The sequence below is a fragment of the Helianthus annuus genome, chromosome 16, assembly GCF_002127325.2.
Source record: "Helianthus annuus cultivar XRQ/B chromosome 16, HanXRQr2.0-SUNRISE, whole genome shotgun sequence".
Classification (NCBI taxonomy): Eukaryota; Viridiplantae; Streptophyta; class Magnoliopsida; order Asterales; family Asteraceae; genus Helianthus; species Helianthus annuus.
Window position 1 is genome coordinate 105,827,244 of NC_035448.2, and position 16,391 is coordinate 105,843,634.

Consider the following 16,391-nt stretch of genomic DNA (forward strand, 5'->3'; position numbering starts at 1 on the left):
CGGAGTCATTTTCAATGGTTGCTTCCTCAGAAATGGAAATGAACAGGGTTAACTCTAGACACATGACAAAACTTGTTGTGGTCTCTGTGCACTAAATTCCATAATTATGCATGCATCCATAATTACGTAATTCCTTGCACAGTCCGCACAGTTTGTTTTGTAATGTGAAAGGGATTGAATTTGAACAAGCTTGAAACAGCATTGATTGGGTCAGCACATCAACACATAAGCACATAAATGTTTAACTTGATCTTTAATTTGTTATTATCTTGTTATTGATTGCTATTAACTTGATGTCGATTTGAACATGGGTATTCAAGGCATACTAGGAACCCAGTCGATGGACTTCAACGTCCTCAAGCATCTATCTGAAAAGATAGGATGATCTTCCAAAAATTCGATTTTTGATTACAAGAAATCACCACATTCGAATTAAGGTATACAACAATTAAGGACTTATGGAAATACCCTTAGGTATCCTATCAAGGATTGAGTATTCGTCCAGAGTTGCAACTTGCGCCTTGTACTTCATTTCCTAGGAGGAAACGGGTACTTAGGATTTTCGTGGAAAACGCAAGAGACCATAATATGGAAGAAATTTGGGGGTAGGTATGTTCTTCAAGGAATGCGACTCCTTGATTGACGGTGTTGTAGGGGATATGTTGTTTATACATGCAACCATATCAATATATTGCGATGTAAAATAAAAGATTTATTTATAAAAAACAATTACAACTGTTTCATGGACCATGACAACAAAAGAAATAATACATAAGGCTTGATTATTTCTAAACAGTGTTGTCTTCCAATTGGTCAGGTGCTCATCCCTGTGCTAGATTTGCATTAGCAAGCCTTGGGCAATTTCCTCGGAAATGGCCCATCTCGCCACAGTTGAAGCAAGAACCTAGTGGAAAACGACCTTGAGCAGGATTGTTGCCAACTTGATTTGGTGCAACAGTAGCTGGGCAGACTCTTGCTGCATGGCCTACAAGACCACAAGTTTGGCATTTGCGGCACTTTACATTTGCATGATGATGAAGGCTACATTGGTTGCACAAGGGTGCAGTTCCGTTGTAGGGCTTCCTAGTAGGAGGTTGAGCTGGTTGGTTAGGGACGGCTTAATCATTGTGAGCAACCACAGCGAAGTTCTGAGAAGCCTTTCGCTTCTTTGACTTCTTGGAGGATTCAGTCTGTTCATCCTTCGGTTTTGATTCCTCGACCGGTTTCTTGTCACTTTTTCGAAAAAGTTTACCTTTCCTGATCTGAGATTCAGTCAAAGTAGCGGATAGCTCAATGGCCTGTCTAACTGTAGTGGGATTACTAGCAGTCACAATATCTTGTACTGAGTCAGGGAGGCCATCAATGTCGATTGCCTTATCCAAAGGCGTGACCATGTTTGGGCATAACAGACTTAATTCCTCATAACGGTCCGTGTAGGCTCGATGCTCACCGCTCTCTTGCTTAAGATCGTCAAATTCCCTTTCCAAGGCCCTGATCTCGTGATGAGGACAGAATTCCTTCATCATCAGAGCTCGAAGCTCTTCCCACGTTTGAGCCAGTGCTACATCGGCACCCCTATCTCTCATCACACCATTCCACCACGTCAAAGCTCGTTCTCAAAGACACTAGATGCAAAATCTACCTTTCGCTCGTTTGGACATTGAACATGTCTGAAAGTGCTCTCTAGACTCTCGAACCATTGCAGAAGTGCAGTCGCTCCTTGAGACCTAGAAAACTTTGATGGCTTTGCAGAGTTGAACGTCTTGAAGTTACAGGGAACATTATTGTTGTTGAGAGCTTGGTTACATTGAGCAACGATGTTCGGGATTGCAGCAGTCATTTGCTGCGTAATGACAGCTGCCAGATCTTCAATAGGTATTTGATTCTCGCGTCGTGGAGGCATTCTAAAAGGGGAAACAAGAGAGGAAACAAGTGAAATGGCATTGGGTAAGAATAGGATGCTCCCGACCAAAAGCAAGGGTGATGGTCATTTGTTTGAACCACAAAGCAAACAAACGACACACAAGGGCTGAATCAAAGTAAATAGGTCCTCATAATGTATCGCGAAGACATGCTCGCCTATAAGTGGACACTCACCCCAAGAGTTCCCAAGTAAGAGGGACTGGTCCGATACTGCGGATTTGTACGAACACTCTAGCCTTAGACAGAAAACTCAGGGTACAGGCACCCACCCTTCCAGTTTGCACGTGTTCACATTATTTAGACCCAAACTTTGACGAGATTTTGAAAACTTTGAAGGTTCAAAACATTATAATAAATCATCCTAGAACAGATGATTAGTTTTCAAAGTAGATTCGAATTTTGTGTTCTTATTGTGGTTGTCGCCTAAGGATATGCAACGGTATTGTTTTATGTCTAAACGCAAGTAAACTCACGTTAGGGTCCTAGGAAGGTTATAGTCTAGGTTAAAGCATTACTAATAACCTAATTCCCTGTAACCATTGGCTCTGATACCAACTTTTCTGTCACACCCCGACCACGTAAAACAACAAAACGTGGCGAAAACATCGGGGAGTGTTGTAACAGAATCATTGTTTCACAACCATGGATTAAACAGTTTCGTTTTATTGAATTAAGTGTATTGTATTACATTGGAATTTGAAACAAAACATGTACAAATAGTCTTGTATCTTTTAATGTCACTAAGGCCTCGTCCAATCCTATGTGAGAGTACACAAATATCATCATCAAGCGTCATCAACTATTGTACCTAAAACACATGTGAAAATAGGTACGTCAGCATAAAAATGCCGGCGAGTACATAGGTTTTGTTTGAGTATCGAATTCATGTCTAGTTTGCATGTTGCAATACTTATTTAAAAACCTTGTTTTGAAAAGTAAAGTATTGCGACATAATTAACCAAGTCAAATCAAGTTGGTTATAATTTATAAAATCTCGTAACCATGATTCTTATCTCCAAAACATTTGTTTAGTTAAATCCAGATTGTAAATCGTTTTTGAAATAAAACTCGAATAGTATATCTATATCTATACTATATATAATACACATATCCAAAGGACTTCTTAAGGTCATTGGAATTTCTTTAAAACACCCCTAAAGCATGATGTACAAGTCTTTTAAGCACTAGAAAACTTCACTTTCAACTTATACCCTCCTACTAAATAAACATGGGATACATTAGGGTTTCACCATTTCAAAACATTTCAAAATCGCCCGCTTCCCTGCTCCTCTCTCTCTCTCTCTGGCGATTCCAGATCTGGATCTGGATCTAGGGTTTTCCTCCGAGGCGATTCAAGCTGCTACTCAGAAGGATCTTACATCTGGTGCGAAATATCTTCTTCCTATCAACCCTAAACTTAATGGAGACGGTGGAAAGGGTGGTCGGATATGTTCGAGTTAAAATCTAGGGCTTCCATGCCATTCGGAAACAAAACACTCCGATTAGGTATGATCCGATGCAGTATCTGTTCATATCGGAGATACCTACACCCTGAATATTTCTCAAACCCCTTCCTATTTCATAGTTTTTGGCTTCAAAACTGTTTGTACGTTGTGTTTGTAGTTTCAGTCTTTTAGGCTGTAATTTTATTTCGTACCTTTTGTGTAATCTGGATTTAATGGTTTAATTGTTTTGTTTTCTAGGGTTTTGTGTGAGAGATGGTGCTGAAAAAATGAAGCAACTTAAGAACCATTAGCAGTGCGCTTGAAGACGAGGTTTGTTATCGTTTATATACTTTTTTGTATCTTTATTGATTTTGCGTACTGTACATTACTCTGGATATGCTTAAAATAAATTTTCTGGTGTGTGTGTGTGTTTATTGTTTTTACTCTGTTAAAAAAGGAGTAGGAGGTTGTGTTATGAGTGTTTGTACTGTTTGGTAGCTATGAAGTTGTTGTAACCTGTATAAATTCAAGGTTTAAATGTTTATATTTCAGGTTTTTTTGGTTTAGGATTTAATGATATGTTTTTAAAACTGTCTTCTAGAGACAGATTGCTGAATTTATCGATTGTTGAAGTTTATGGTTAGCTATTATGTTTGTTGCTTTCTATTATGATTTTGTAGTTTTTTAATCTAATATGCGTTGTGTTGTTTTATAGTCCGAGAAAGGGATGCCCACTATAGCTGGAAAATCAAGAAGTGAATCAAAGAACAAGGAAAAGAAGCATAAAAGGCACAAGGACAAAGACCAAGACAAGGACAAAGAGCATAAAAAACATAAACATCGGCATAAAGATCGAAGTAAAGATAAGGACAAAGAAAAAAAGAAGGATAAAAGCAGTCATCATGACAAGGTTAGATGCTTTTGACATTCTGCACGCAAAATCGACAACTACTTAACACCGATTCAGACATTAATATTAGTTTTCCGCTTGAGATTCTGATGGTGTTATTTTAAATTGTTTCAGAAAAGGAAGCATGATGGAAACGAAGATGTCAGTGACACTCACAAGCAGAAGAAAAGTAAGGTAATTTGGATGTCTTTATATTGCGTTTTGTGATTTTCTTGTTTTTCTTATTGGTTATCCTGTTAATTTTGCAGCATAAGAACTCAATGATTGATGAGATAGGAGCGTTTAAGATAGCAGCTTGAACCACATGGACCTGCAATACCGACCCGGTTCCTACCTTACCCGAACCACAGGTATAAAACAGTTTCAGACCTGGCCGAAGAAAAAAGAACCGAACCGGAACCGGGTCCACCTCGACAATGTGTTATTATCAGCTTGGTTTCATCTTTCCGAAAATAATCTATTATAGTATCAGAGTGGGCTACTGTAGGTTGAGTTGGTGGTCATGGAGGAAGGAGAACTTGATTTCTCAAACACCGAGATGTTTACGGATCCAAATATGGGTGATATCCCGAGCAATGGTTTACTCGATAGCTTCTTTGATGATATTTTCAAAGACTCGCACGCGTGCACCCATACGCATACTTGTAACCCACCGGGCCCTGATTCATCACACACCCACACGTGTTACCACGTGCATAGGAAGATCGTGCCCGCCATGAGCGGCAATGATGACAAGACGCCGGCGGATGACACGGCTGAGTCGGCAAATAAAAAAGGGAAGAAACGTCCGTTAGGTAACCGTGAAGCACTTAGAAAGTATCGTGAGAAAAAGAAAGCGCGCGCGGCTTCAGTAGAGAACGAAGTTGTTAGATTGAGAGCATTGAATCAGCAGTTAATGAAGAGGATTCAAAGTCAGGCTGGGTTGGAAGCTGAGGTGGTGAGATTGAAATGTTTGTTTGTGGATATTAGAGGGATAATTGAAGGAGAAATTGGTAATTTTCCTTGCCAGAAGCCGCTTCCAGCTAATCAAAACATAGGCAACGGTAATTTGACAGGTGGGTATGTGATGAATCTGTGTAATATGCAGTGTGGGGATCAAGTTTATTGCCTTCATCCCGAGGTAGATGGGAAGAATGTAGAAAATGCGTCGATACATGATCCGGTTATCAATGGCTGTGAGTTTGAAAGTCTGCAATGTATGGGGAACCAAAATTCTTTGCTCAAGGAGTTTTCAGGTTGGACAACTGATGATGGCCTTCTTGTAGCTAATCAATTTGGTGGACGAACAAAACGAAAAGGTAATGAACAATAATCACTTATATCTTGCATTATTAATTTTAGATATGGTTTGTTTTTGGATTTCTTCATCTTATTACAAGTATTAAATTTTTCTTATTTTGACATTCTTGAGAGTATAAAACCTTTTGCACCATTCTTGTATATTAATGGATTTGAAATCTAATGGATTTTAGTAAAAGATGGTTAGCTTACATATTTGACTTAAATAGAAGTTATCTTTTTACATAAAGTTTTGACAGCTAATTAAAATGCAGTTTGTTTTTTTAAGTCTTGTTTTTTTTTTAAGTTTTGCAACAGATTCCTTTTTGGGATGCCTTATGAAGTTGCATTCTTTTTCCTTCTGAATTTCTAAGCTGCAATTATGTTACTATACTATCTATTTGTATGCCATTCAAAAAAAAAATACTATCTATTTGTCATAATTAGAGGGCATTTAAGACATTGAACAAGCAGTGACAATATTTTCACTGTATGGGTTTCTTATTAATAATTGCAATGGCCAAATTACTTTATTCGAGCTTTTGAATATGTTAAAAAAGTAAATGTTGCAGATACTTTTTGTACATAGGGAATATAGTAGCACTAAGTAGGGGTGCTCATGAACCGTTAAAACCAACCAAACTGCTCAAACTAAAGTAAATCGGCCAGTTGAGATTTATACAATTTCATCTTCGGTTTATGGTTTGAAAATGGGGGTTTAATGGTTTGGCCGACTCTCTGCAACTGGAATATGTTGATCCGGCATTTTGACTTTTTCTTGTTTTTTATTATCCAGTCTTGCTGAATCAACCAACCTAGACGGTATGGTTTGCTGTTTTTCGAAACTGCATGCATTTCAGCGCAAAATTTTCATTAAAACCGGCTGAATTGCATCGTGAACACCCCTAGCACTAAGAACAATGAAAAATTCTGTATTTATGCGGAAATACCAATTACTATTTGGACGTATTTTTTTTGTTATTATCTACCTGATCATGTATCGGTTTTGTATACCTACAGGTTCTCGTGCAACGATAACTAAATGAATTCTGAACCCGATTTGGGAGGAAATCAGATCGCTTGCCGAGTCTGGAAAGATTATTACGTGAAGGTATAGTGTTATTTGCATCATACATTTTTTATGATCTATAGGGCTTTGATTTTGTTATTGAAATGTATGCATTAGTTTTACATCTGTACCTACAAATAAAAAGCCTTTTTATTCATACATAAGTCTAATTTGAAGCCTTACTTGTTAATAGTATTTTGGGTCTTTTTCGGTTTTCAAACTCAAGAATTTGAATTTTTATAAACATTACATTTGTGGAAGCATGAAGGCATGAAGCAACAAATCTTGGCCAAATTGTCTTTTTGTATCATACATTTGATGTTGATGAATCTTTATTTCTACTGTATCTTTATTGCTATTGCTAGAAACTCTATAATGCATTCTATTAAGGGTATACGTATGGACCCGCCACCTCCAGAAAGTAATTTTTTGTGACCATGTTTTCAGCATCTGATTGTGGAGATGGCTCTTAACTGAATAATTGGGCTGGTGTTGATAGGACTCAAAGTCAATTTGATAATAGATATTACAGTCATTCGAGCGAATTTTTTTAATGAGTATATGCTCCTCAAGTTTTCTAGGCCCAAGTGCCCAACTGTTAAGAGATGGGTTTGTGAGGACTCTTAAGTACCAAATGACATAGATGAAACGAATTCATCTAGGAGTAGTTTATTGAAGCAATCTTCATTGGAGAAATATGGTCAAGAATGTTGCATCAGAAGTAACAAATGAAGAGAATGACAATGAGCTTGGGATAGCTTCTTTTACAAATGAAGATGATTACACACATTCATCATATTCAAATCATAAGGTACCACGGTGCACTATTATTTTTGCGTCTATTGGCGTGCTTGATATCAGACGGTTAAATTTTAGTGCCTGTCAATATGTCATGTTGGTCCAAGAAGACTGTCTTTTTTAAATTGAATTTGTAAATAATTAGTGTTTTAGTATGATAAAAAAAAGATACATTATTACAATGATAATCTACTCTTTTTGTTATTTTTAAAAAACTATGGGTGACTTTTGACTGTTTGACCCGCGAATTTGTTTGGCTATTATAAGTTTAGTGGTTGCAACTTACTGCAGTAAAGTGCTTTTAAAAAGGGAATGTCAGGCATTACATCAAGTATAATGATAGCAATAAGACCATTGGGTGTGGTTTGGTTAGTCTCTTTGGGGATTACCTAAGGGTGTGGAGGACTACCAAACTTAATAAAAATCCAATATATTAATAAAGGAGAGAGAGAGAGCCCCACCAAATGAAAACTCAGCCAACCACAAAGCTCGTCCTTTCCGTCTTCCTGCAGCCGTTGGCAAGGGGCGGTGTGCGACGTGGGGGACGAACCAAGACGGGGAGGGGACGACCCCCATACCCCATGGTCTAAGGGAATGACAGGCATTACATAGGGAATGGATACATTAGGCAGCTTCATAAAAACAAAGGCTGCAAACAGGAGCACAACTTGAGAAGCGCATGGTACATATAAAACAATCTTAGAAGATGTCAACAGCTTACTATGTGAGCCAGTTTCATTCTTCAGCCTACAACTCAATGCCGGATTGTAATTTATGAAATAAAATAACGAAACAATATGTTGTAGAAAATTGTATAAAAAGATAAAGCTGCCTTTTTGGTCATTGTTGACCTAAGAGTAAATAGAAGTCAACTTCGGTGGCCGGAATTGATGTGGGTGGTTGTATGTGTTTTGTGACAACATCGAATACGGATCCATATATATGGCTAGGATATGAACCGGGTGAATGGACAATCTAATTGGATCGCAATAGTAGTTCAAGAGGGTATTTAAAAAGTTCCATCTCTTTTAATGTTTCATAGAAAGTATTTATATGTATTTATAAGAAGGTAGTTTGAAATGTTAAATAAATAGGAAAACTAACATACGTACTATACGATAAAATACGGTAGGATTGATAACTAACATAAATGAGTATCATGTTGGGTCCAACACCTTTTGACCAGTGTAGAACAGAGCGAGGCTAACCATCTCATATTTTTCTGTTAAGAGCATCTTACTAGCTTCCCTACTTGTTTTACACACCATATTTCATCCTAAAACGTAGATTTTAAAAACTTTTATATATCTAGATATTTATTCATTCATAGTTAAGCTACATTGTTTTCAATTATTATATTTCTATAACTTAAACTTGATCATACCATAATGTTTTAGTGGTATTAATGTTGTACCGTACAACCCATAAATGCAGATAGAGAACTTTTTCTCAATGACCTTCAGTAAAGTTTTTGACAGCAGCTCATAGTTGTGAATAATGTTCTACAAATCACTACAAAATGTCTTGTGGAGTAATCTTAATAGTGGAAACTTCGTAAATATTTTTATTCTTTTAAAAAATACCCTATTTAAACCAACATGACTAGGCCCGACCTGAAACCTGTTTCGACCCAGAACCGTTCTGAACCGAACCAAAACAACCCTTTTTGATCTCTAACTAACAAGTGTTATGTTTTTCGTTGCATCGCGAATTTGGTTTTGGTTATGGCTCAAAACCGAACCGCCCCATACATAGCCCTAAATCACCAACCTAAGTGATATGTTTCCCGCCGCATCGCGCGGGTAAACGACTAGTATATATATATATATATATGTATATATATCGTTAGAAAAACCTTGTAATGTAACTTTGTTTCGATAACCTTGCCCAAGTGATCTAGATAACGCAACGACATATAATGTATTAAAAGCACTTATATATAGGAAGTACCAGCGGCGTATCCACCATGCTTTTAACACGTTACACCCGCCCCGTTACCTAATCACTTCCCTAACCCAACGGTTCAAACAGATTTCAAACGGTTCATGTCAATCAACGGTTACAAACGGTTCACATAGTCAAGTAGTCACAAACGGTTCACATAGTCAAGTAGTCACAAACGGTTCACATAATCAAACGGTTACAAACGGTTCATATAGTCCAACGGTTCACCTACTCAACGGTTACAAACGGTTCACATAGTCAAACGGTTTACAAACGGTTCACATAGTCCGGTGGTCACAAACGGTTCACATGATCAACGGTTACAACGGTTCAAAATGTAAAACAATGTGTCCACATGCTGGATGAGCAAATGCGACAAAATGTAGTATATGGAAATCAATGTGCTAGCATGTTAAGTGAACATACATAGCAAAACATAATGAAATCATGTACTATAGTGTACTAATGAACATAGCAAGTATAGAACATGAAAAACATGAAAGTAACAAGTAGGCACATGTGTTCCACCCCAAAACAGTTTGAAAACAGTAAAAGTGGGAAGTATGTACTCACTTAAAGGTGCTTAGAAGTCTTGAACAACAACCAAGCAAAGCTAGAGGGGTCATGGAAATTAAACGGCACAAAGGGTCCCCGCAAGCTTTGATCCGATTTACCCTCAGGTATGAAGTGTATACTCCAACTTAGAGGGCCAAAATCAGATCAAATGTGCAGAAAATGGAATGAGGGCCATGCTATATATAGTTTTCGCAAAACTGTTAGGATCATTTCTTGGAGAAGAGGGAATGATCTAGGCCTTACAAGTGTTAGAGAATGATTGGGGGACTTGTTCTCCACACAAACCAGCCCATAGCATGAAAAACCATGGATCAAAACCATTGGAACAAGTGGGAATGACCACATTCAATGTTTCTGCAATTCTGATGTACTGGGCACTGCTTACAAACCGTAAGCAAAGCTCCATACGGACCGTAAGGGACCTGCAGACCAGCAACTTTCAAAAATGACAGATTTAGCCCCTGAAGTCCCAAACTTGGTTTTCGATGCATTTTTTAGACGTTTAAGCCCCGTTAACCCCATTTCAAAGATCTAAAATGAAGTTAAAGTATAGGGAACTTAAAATATGCTCAAAAATATCTTGGATGTCGGTTCGTTTGGTCGTACGGTTGCGTTGTTCGGTTAATTACGACGGAAGTCGTAACGGACGCAAAAACGATCCAAATTGCGCGATGAATGGATTTTTATCATACCAAACACTAAAATAAATTATTTTAATGCTTACATAAATTTTTAGATGTCCGGATATATTCAGAACGTAAGATATGCGCGAAAATGCAAACTTATGCACTTTTTGACGCTTTTAGTCCCTAAATGAGCATAAAGTTTATTTTAGCACACCGAACCCCTCAAAGACTATTTCTAAGCTATGTAAAGGATATTTAGGGTGTGTTTAACTTATGATCAAGTTCCGGATTGTTCGTTACAGTACAAATCAGCATACTTTCGCAGTTTGTCGAATTTAGTCCCTGTAAGCAAATAAACTTGATTTCGGCATACCAAGCCATCCAAAACTTATTTCTAAGTTATGTAAAGGTTATTTAAGGTATGTTAAGCCTATGTCACTATTCCGGAGTCTTTGTTGCATTAAACTGGCTATATTTACGCATCAGATCGCGTATAACCTTCCAGAAAGCGATTTAAAGCCCGAAATCGAACAAGAATTGTGCAAATGATACACATATTTTCACAAATCCCAAGTATGAAACACAATATTTCATTGGTTTGGTATTTGTTTGATGGTCATAATGACACATGTGTCACACGAACCACCAGTATACGTAAACACAACACAGAACGGATTCATGAACAAATCATCCATTTTTCAAGTACCTGAAACAATCAACAAACACTTAGAAAAATTTTTGGAATTTTTGAAAATAGCAGTTTCAAATGAAATTAGTTGAAGCGGAATTTCTTCAAACGATATTACTTCTTCAAATGGAACAACCTTTCAAACGGAAATAGGTTTTAAACGAAATTACCAACCAGAATCTAATTCCGTGCGGAATTAGATTAGTTTCAAACGAAATTAATCACTTGGAGCGGAATTAGTAATTCCGTTTGATCGTTTCAAGCGAAATTAAATCCCGTGTGAAATATACTGCACTTTTCAAGCGAAATTAACCCAAATGTGTAATTCCGTGCAGAATTACAAGGATAATCTCGAACGGAATTACGATGACGTCAGCATATTCGAACAAATTTTCAAGCGGAATTAGAAGTTTTATCAGATTTAGATCGCATTTTAGTCCAATTCTTTCACGGATTAGTTAAAACTATGTTTCGCTTGATATATGTGAAAATCAGGCCATTTTAACCGTTAAATTTTGTTCAAATCAGAAAAGAAAGAGGTGATAGAATCCGGTGAAATCAAGCTGAATTGGTATGAACTCCTCGTCCTGAGCTCTGATACCACTTGTTGGATCGTCGTGTGACCCTAACGAGTCAATCCGATGAGTTCAGCATCAAATACAAAGGCGGAATCAATGTAAATGACGTAAAACAGCTTGTTCCTTTCTAATTATCCTTTTATTGATTGATTCTGAGCTTTTTACAATTCTGATAACAATTCGGCAGCACCTCGGCTCAGAAACTTTGACTTAATTCCATATGAAATGAACAGGGGCAACAGGTATTTATGGGGTTGATAATTCCGCACGAAACTGCTTCAAGCGGAATTACATGTTCATGCGAGATTAGGTAATTCCATGCGGAATTACTAATTCCGTTTGAAACAACTAATTCCGTGCGAAATTACACTTGTGTAATTTTTTGCGGAATTACCCTAAAACACTGTTTCTCGATTTTCGTGCCCTGATCTATCTAGTACAATACAAGACTTAACAAAGACGAAGTTAACAAACATCAGTGCACCATTAGAGTTGATTTAAAGCAAGTAAATTATAATACAATTAAATAAACAAGGATCTTCAAAAATCCGTTTTCTTGGTCTTCCCCTTGATTAAACTCGCCAGACCCTTAAGAAAACCGCGGTGGTTCCTACGCTCTTCTTGGACCTCCCGCTCTACCTGGCTCAACATTTGTAGAACCTCCTGTTGTTGCTCTGGTGGTATCAATTACGGCTGCGGCGGCTGCTGATGTGGAGGTTGAGGAGGTGGCGGTTGTTGGTACCCATAAGCTGGGTATCCAACTCCCCAGGGAGCTCCATATGGCCCCTCAGGGTGGAGAGCATTGTAGTCCAATGCTGTCTGGTAAGGGTCAACCTTGGCATAATTGTAGTTGGAATGGGCCGGCAGCTCAAATGGGTTGTACGCCGCTGAACCGGCGTATGTAGGAATTGGGTTATCAAAACCCAACGGTGGTTTTGAAGACGGGATTTGAAGGCCCACCCATCTGCGGGTCTTCATGGAGTGGCAGGTAGTGGCTGCCACTCAAAGGTTGAGGGGTGCTGATACGCGCTCCTCCTCACACGGACATCCGTGCGGTTGATCTTTTTCGCCTCGGTGGCTCCGGAGGCGGCTGCTGAACTGGTGGTGGTGGCGGTGGAGTGACCGATACAAAATGAGAATCCTCAGAGGGATCCTGCTGCTGCTGCTGATGATGAGGCGATGAATGGTAAGAAGGGGTAAACACCCAATCATATTGGGCAAATCTTGCCTGGTAGCTGTCTGGACCACGGTAAGGTGATCCATGGAAAGATGACCCATCTGAGATCTCAATGGGGTGAGTAGGGGTCCCGGTTGGAGGCTCGGCAGGATCAGTATCTTCATCCATGTCCATCGCATGGTCGCCAGAGAAGTGGTCTTCAGGTCCCAATGGGTTAAAACCCACTGGTTCTTCAATGAGGTTTGCCGGATTGAACCGGCTCTGAAAGTAGGGTGTTGGGTCATTGAAGGAATGGTGAGAGTTGGATCGTTGGAGAGGGATGAAAGAAGGATGTGAGTCGTGGGGCTCATTTCTTGATTGGGGCCCAAAAGAATGGTGATAGGATGGTGACGAACTTAGCGAGACGGATCGCCTCGCTGACTCTATATAAGTCATCCAAGCTTCCTGTGGACTTGTACTCATAGTGATAGATGGGGTTCGTCTGTGTGATGGCCCGGCTTCATGGTCGTGGCCTGTGATTGGTGCCTTTCCTCTTCCCCTTCTGAATCTTGGTGGCATGATTGATCTTGTCAACATAAACAAAGATAACAACAAGGAAATATATAAAGAGTAAAATTAAAACAAATCAGGATTTGTCCGAAGTTCTTTGTCTAGACTCGAAAATCGAGGAGTGTGCAACTGTGTAACTGAGATTAAACACAAAAGGCTAGTGTTTAATTCACTCAGTGTTGGCTATGATACCAACCTATCACACCCCGATATTTCCACGTATAACCGGTGGGCCCGGTGGGGAGTATCGTGACGTAGTTGATATCATCATAGTCAAACAACACAATTTAATGCACAGCGGAAGCAAAAGATGAATCACATTACAAACCGAATATAAAGTAATATCAAAGTATTACAAACGGACTGTAAAGGATCCACAGGCGGATCAAAAGATAAATAGGATCATTGTTCAACAGACTTTAACATCTTAAGCTTGCAAAACTCTTTAGCGATGCTAGGAGTAGCCAGCCTATTCCGTATAGTACCTGCACTTAGCCTTTTTAGGAAAATACGTCAGTTTACACTGGTAAATACAATTAACCGACTCATTTTGAAAAGAGTTTAAGAAAATTGGTTTGAATGCACGAGGCACAAAAATATCTTTTATAACTTGGGACAATTATTTAAAAATAATCTTGTATACAGTTTTACTTATTTGTCGTCCGTCAGGGCCGATTAGAAGAGCCGAACAAGATTAACTGACACGCCACAGGTATAATGCCCACAAGGTTGATTCCTTTAAGTGGGTTACCAGTTTTTACATATGCAACTGTCAAGTGTATGCCTACACCTCGTGCTTAGGTCGTGGCCATTTCAATGAATGATGTCAAGGATATCCGGGACATGGTCATTAACCCCCCAAAGGCCATACTCCAAATAATACAGATTAAAATGGGTTATGTAAATATATTAATCACAATCCGATTTAAACAACTACATACCCGACCAAGCGGTATTATTATAATACCGTATCCCAAGCCCGTATAGGGAAAATAAGTTAAAAGTATTTACCTGAGCAAGTATGTATCACAAACAGCAAGTGCAAGTAGCTTTTACCAGGCTCCTAATCTGGAACGAAGGTTTTTAATGACCTATTAGATTCCTAACGGGTCTTAATTAAGTCTAAACTTAGACCGGTTAGTTTTAAAGGAAGATACGGTTCAAACACACGATTAAGCGAAGACCGGATTAGAATGTGGTTTAGACCCGACAAGCTTGAAGACTTGTTTAATATGGGTAAACTAAACGCATTCTGGATTTTGAGACAAAAATGATAAGGTTTGACCCGTTTCGGTCAATTTATGCAAACTAGTTACATAAACCGAACCGAACGCGAAAAATGCGTAACGGGTAACCATAAGAGTCACATATAGGTTTTCTAAGTTAATATGCCTTAAATATGTGGTGATATCAGTAGGATACCTTTCTTTATGCCCAAAATGAATTTAAACTCAATTTATGCCCCGTAGGGGTATTTTGGTCATTTTAAATCTTATAAAAGAGTTTAAATATAAATCTGAGTTTCAGGTCTGATATAATCAGTAAAAATACCTATTTTAATAAGTTATATCAGTAGGGTATTATATATATGTGAAATTTATTGTTTATAACCAAACTATGCACCGAAGGGGCATTTTGATAATTTCATATAAGGTTAAAAGGACAAATCTGGAAATCTGAGTTTAAAACTTTTGCTTACTGTTAAAGTATAAAAATTTACTAAAAACATCAGTAGGTATCAAGTCTTATATGTTTAAAATAGTTTTAATACATACTATGCGTTTAAAACGCGTAAAAAGACGGTTTTAAGCGAGTTCCGGGTTTTATAAGAAAAGCTGATATTTTCATCATTCCAAAAGGCTTAAAATATTTTATTCATCATATAGTATCAGTAGAAAAAAGTTTGGTATCAAAATGATTTGAAAAACTCATTTTATAGGCCAAAAGGGTAAAACCGACAATTACCGAATCAAAGCTAGAACCCTATGTTATGCTCAACCTAAAAATAAATAAAAATCTTCAAAAATCCGAAAATATTATTTTACATCAGTAGGTAAAAAGTTTGGTATCAAAAATTGGGTTTAGATAGGCTTTATGCTAATTACGCCGTATAATTAATAAAAAGCTTTCCAATTACGCTATTGAGCATAACTCCTAATCTAGACCTCAAACTGATGTGAAAATTTAAGGACATGTTTATAATTCAGTAACCAAGGTTATGGTCTTTCATATTTTCAAAATTCTCGTTTTAAGGTCAAAAGGGCATAACGGTCAACATTTTAGGCATATAACGGAAACATGCATATGAATCGGGTAACTAAGGAATCAAGTTGTATAATCACAAAGGGTTATACTAACATGTAACCTGGTCCTAATAAAGCTCTAAGGCATTTCTAAAATATGCTATAATGGGTCAGAACTGAAAGTCAAAGTGAAAGTCCACTTATGCGACTTTCGGTTCCGAACCGAGCTTTAAACTGAAAATTGTCGGGTTGAACATGCTTAGACATGTTCTTACATTAATTACCAAGTTATATGAATGATAAAACAGGTTGCATGGTTTTACATTGTTAATTATGCTTTTATTTGAAAATTAGCTTTCTGTTGACTTTTTATAATCAAGTTTGACCCGACAATTGACCTAGTTAGAGTGGGAATGAGAGAATACCCTTTTAAGGGTTTGTTACCGACATAATTACCAACTTATAGGTACTTTCAATTCGAGAATTGACTGGACCATTAGTGATTAATCACTAAGTCAAACCTTAATTATGACGGTTTGACTTTAGGCCATTAAACTAAGTAAAACTGAATTAAGAGGGGTTAAGGA

At 37.9% G+C, this 16,391-nt stretch overlaps 1 protein-coding gene across 3 annotated transcripts; it reads left to right on the forward strand.

Moving 5' to 3' along the window:
* Window positions 1-3,178: 3,178 nt before the first annotated feature.
* LOC110920959 (basic leucine zipper 19) lies at window positions 3,179-7,605 on the forward strand. Of its 3 annotated transcripts, none has more exons than XM_022165208.2 (7): window positions 3,179-3,429; window positions 3,627-3,698; window positions 4,084-4,278; window positions 4,393-4,452; window positions 4,527-5,576; window positions 6,577-6,667; window positions 7,073-7,605. In XM_022165208.2, exons 5-6 carry the CDS (start codon window positions 4,781-4,783, stop codon window positions 6,600-6,602), a joined length of 822 nt encoding a protein of 273 aa, XP_022020900.1. In that variant the 5' UTR covers window positions 3,179-3,429; window positions 3,627-3,698; window positions 4,084-4,278; window positions 4,393-4,452; window positions 4,527-4,780; the 3' UTR covers window positions 6,603-6,667; window positions 7,073-7,605. The 3 variants fall into 3 exon arrangements, with proteins under 3 accessions (XP_022020900.1, XP_022020902.1, XP_022020903.1); XM_022165210.2 differs by having other exon boundaries at window positions 4,393-4,447; XM_022165211.2 differs by having other exon boundaries at window positions 3,181-3,307.
* Window positions 7,606-16,391: the final 8,786 nt, after the last annotated feature.

Coding starts and splice junctions, on each gene's coding strand:
- LOC110920959 (XM_022165208.2), top strand. CDS start 4,781: ATGGAGGAAGGAGAACTTGATTTCTCAAACACCGAGATGTTTACGGAT. Junction 5,577..6,576: donor TGGACGAACAAAACGAAAAG/GTAATGAACAAT, acceptor GTATACCTACAG/GTTCTCGTGCAACGATAACT.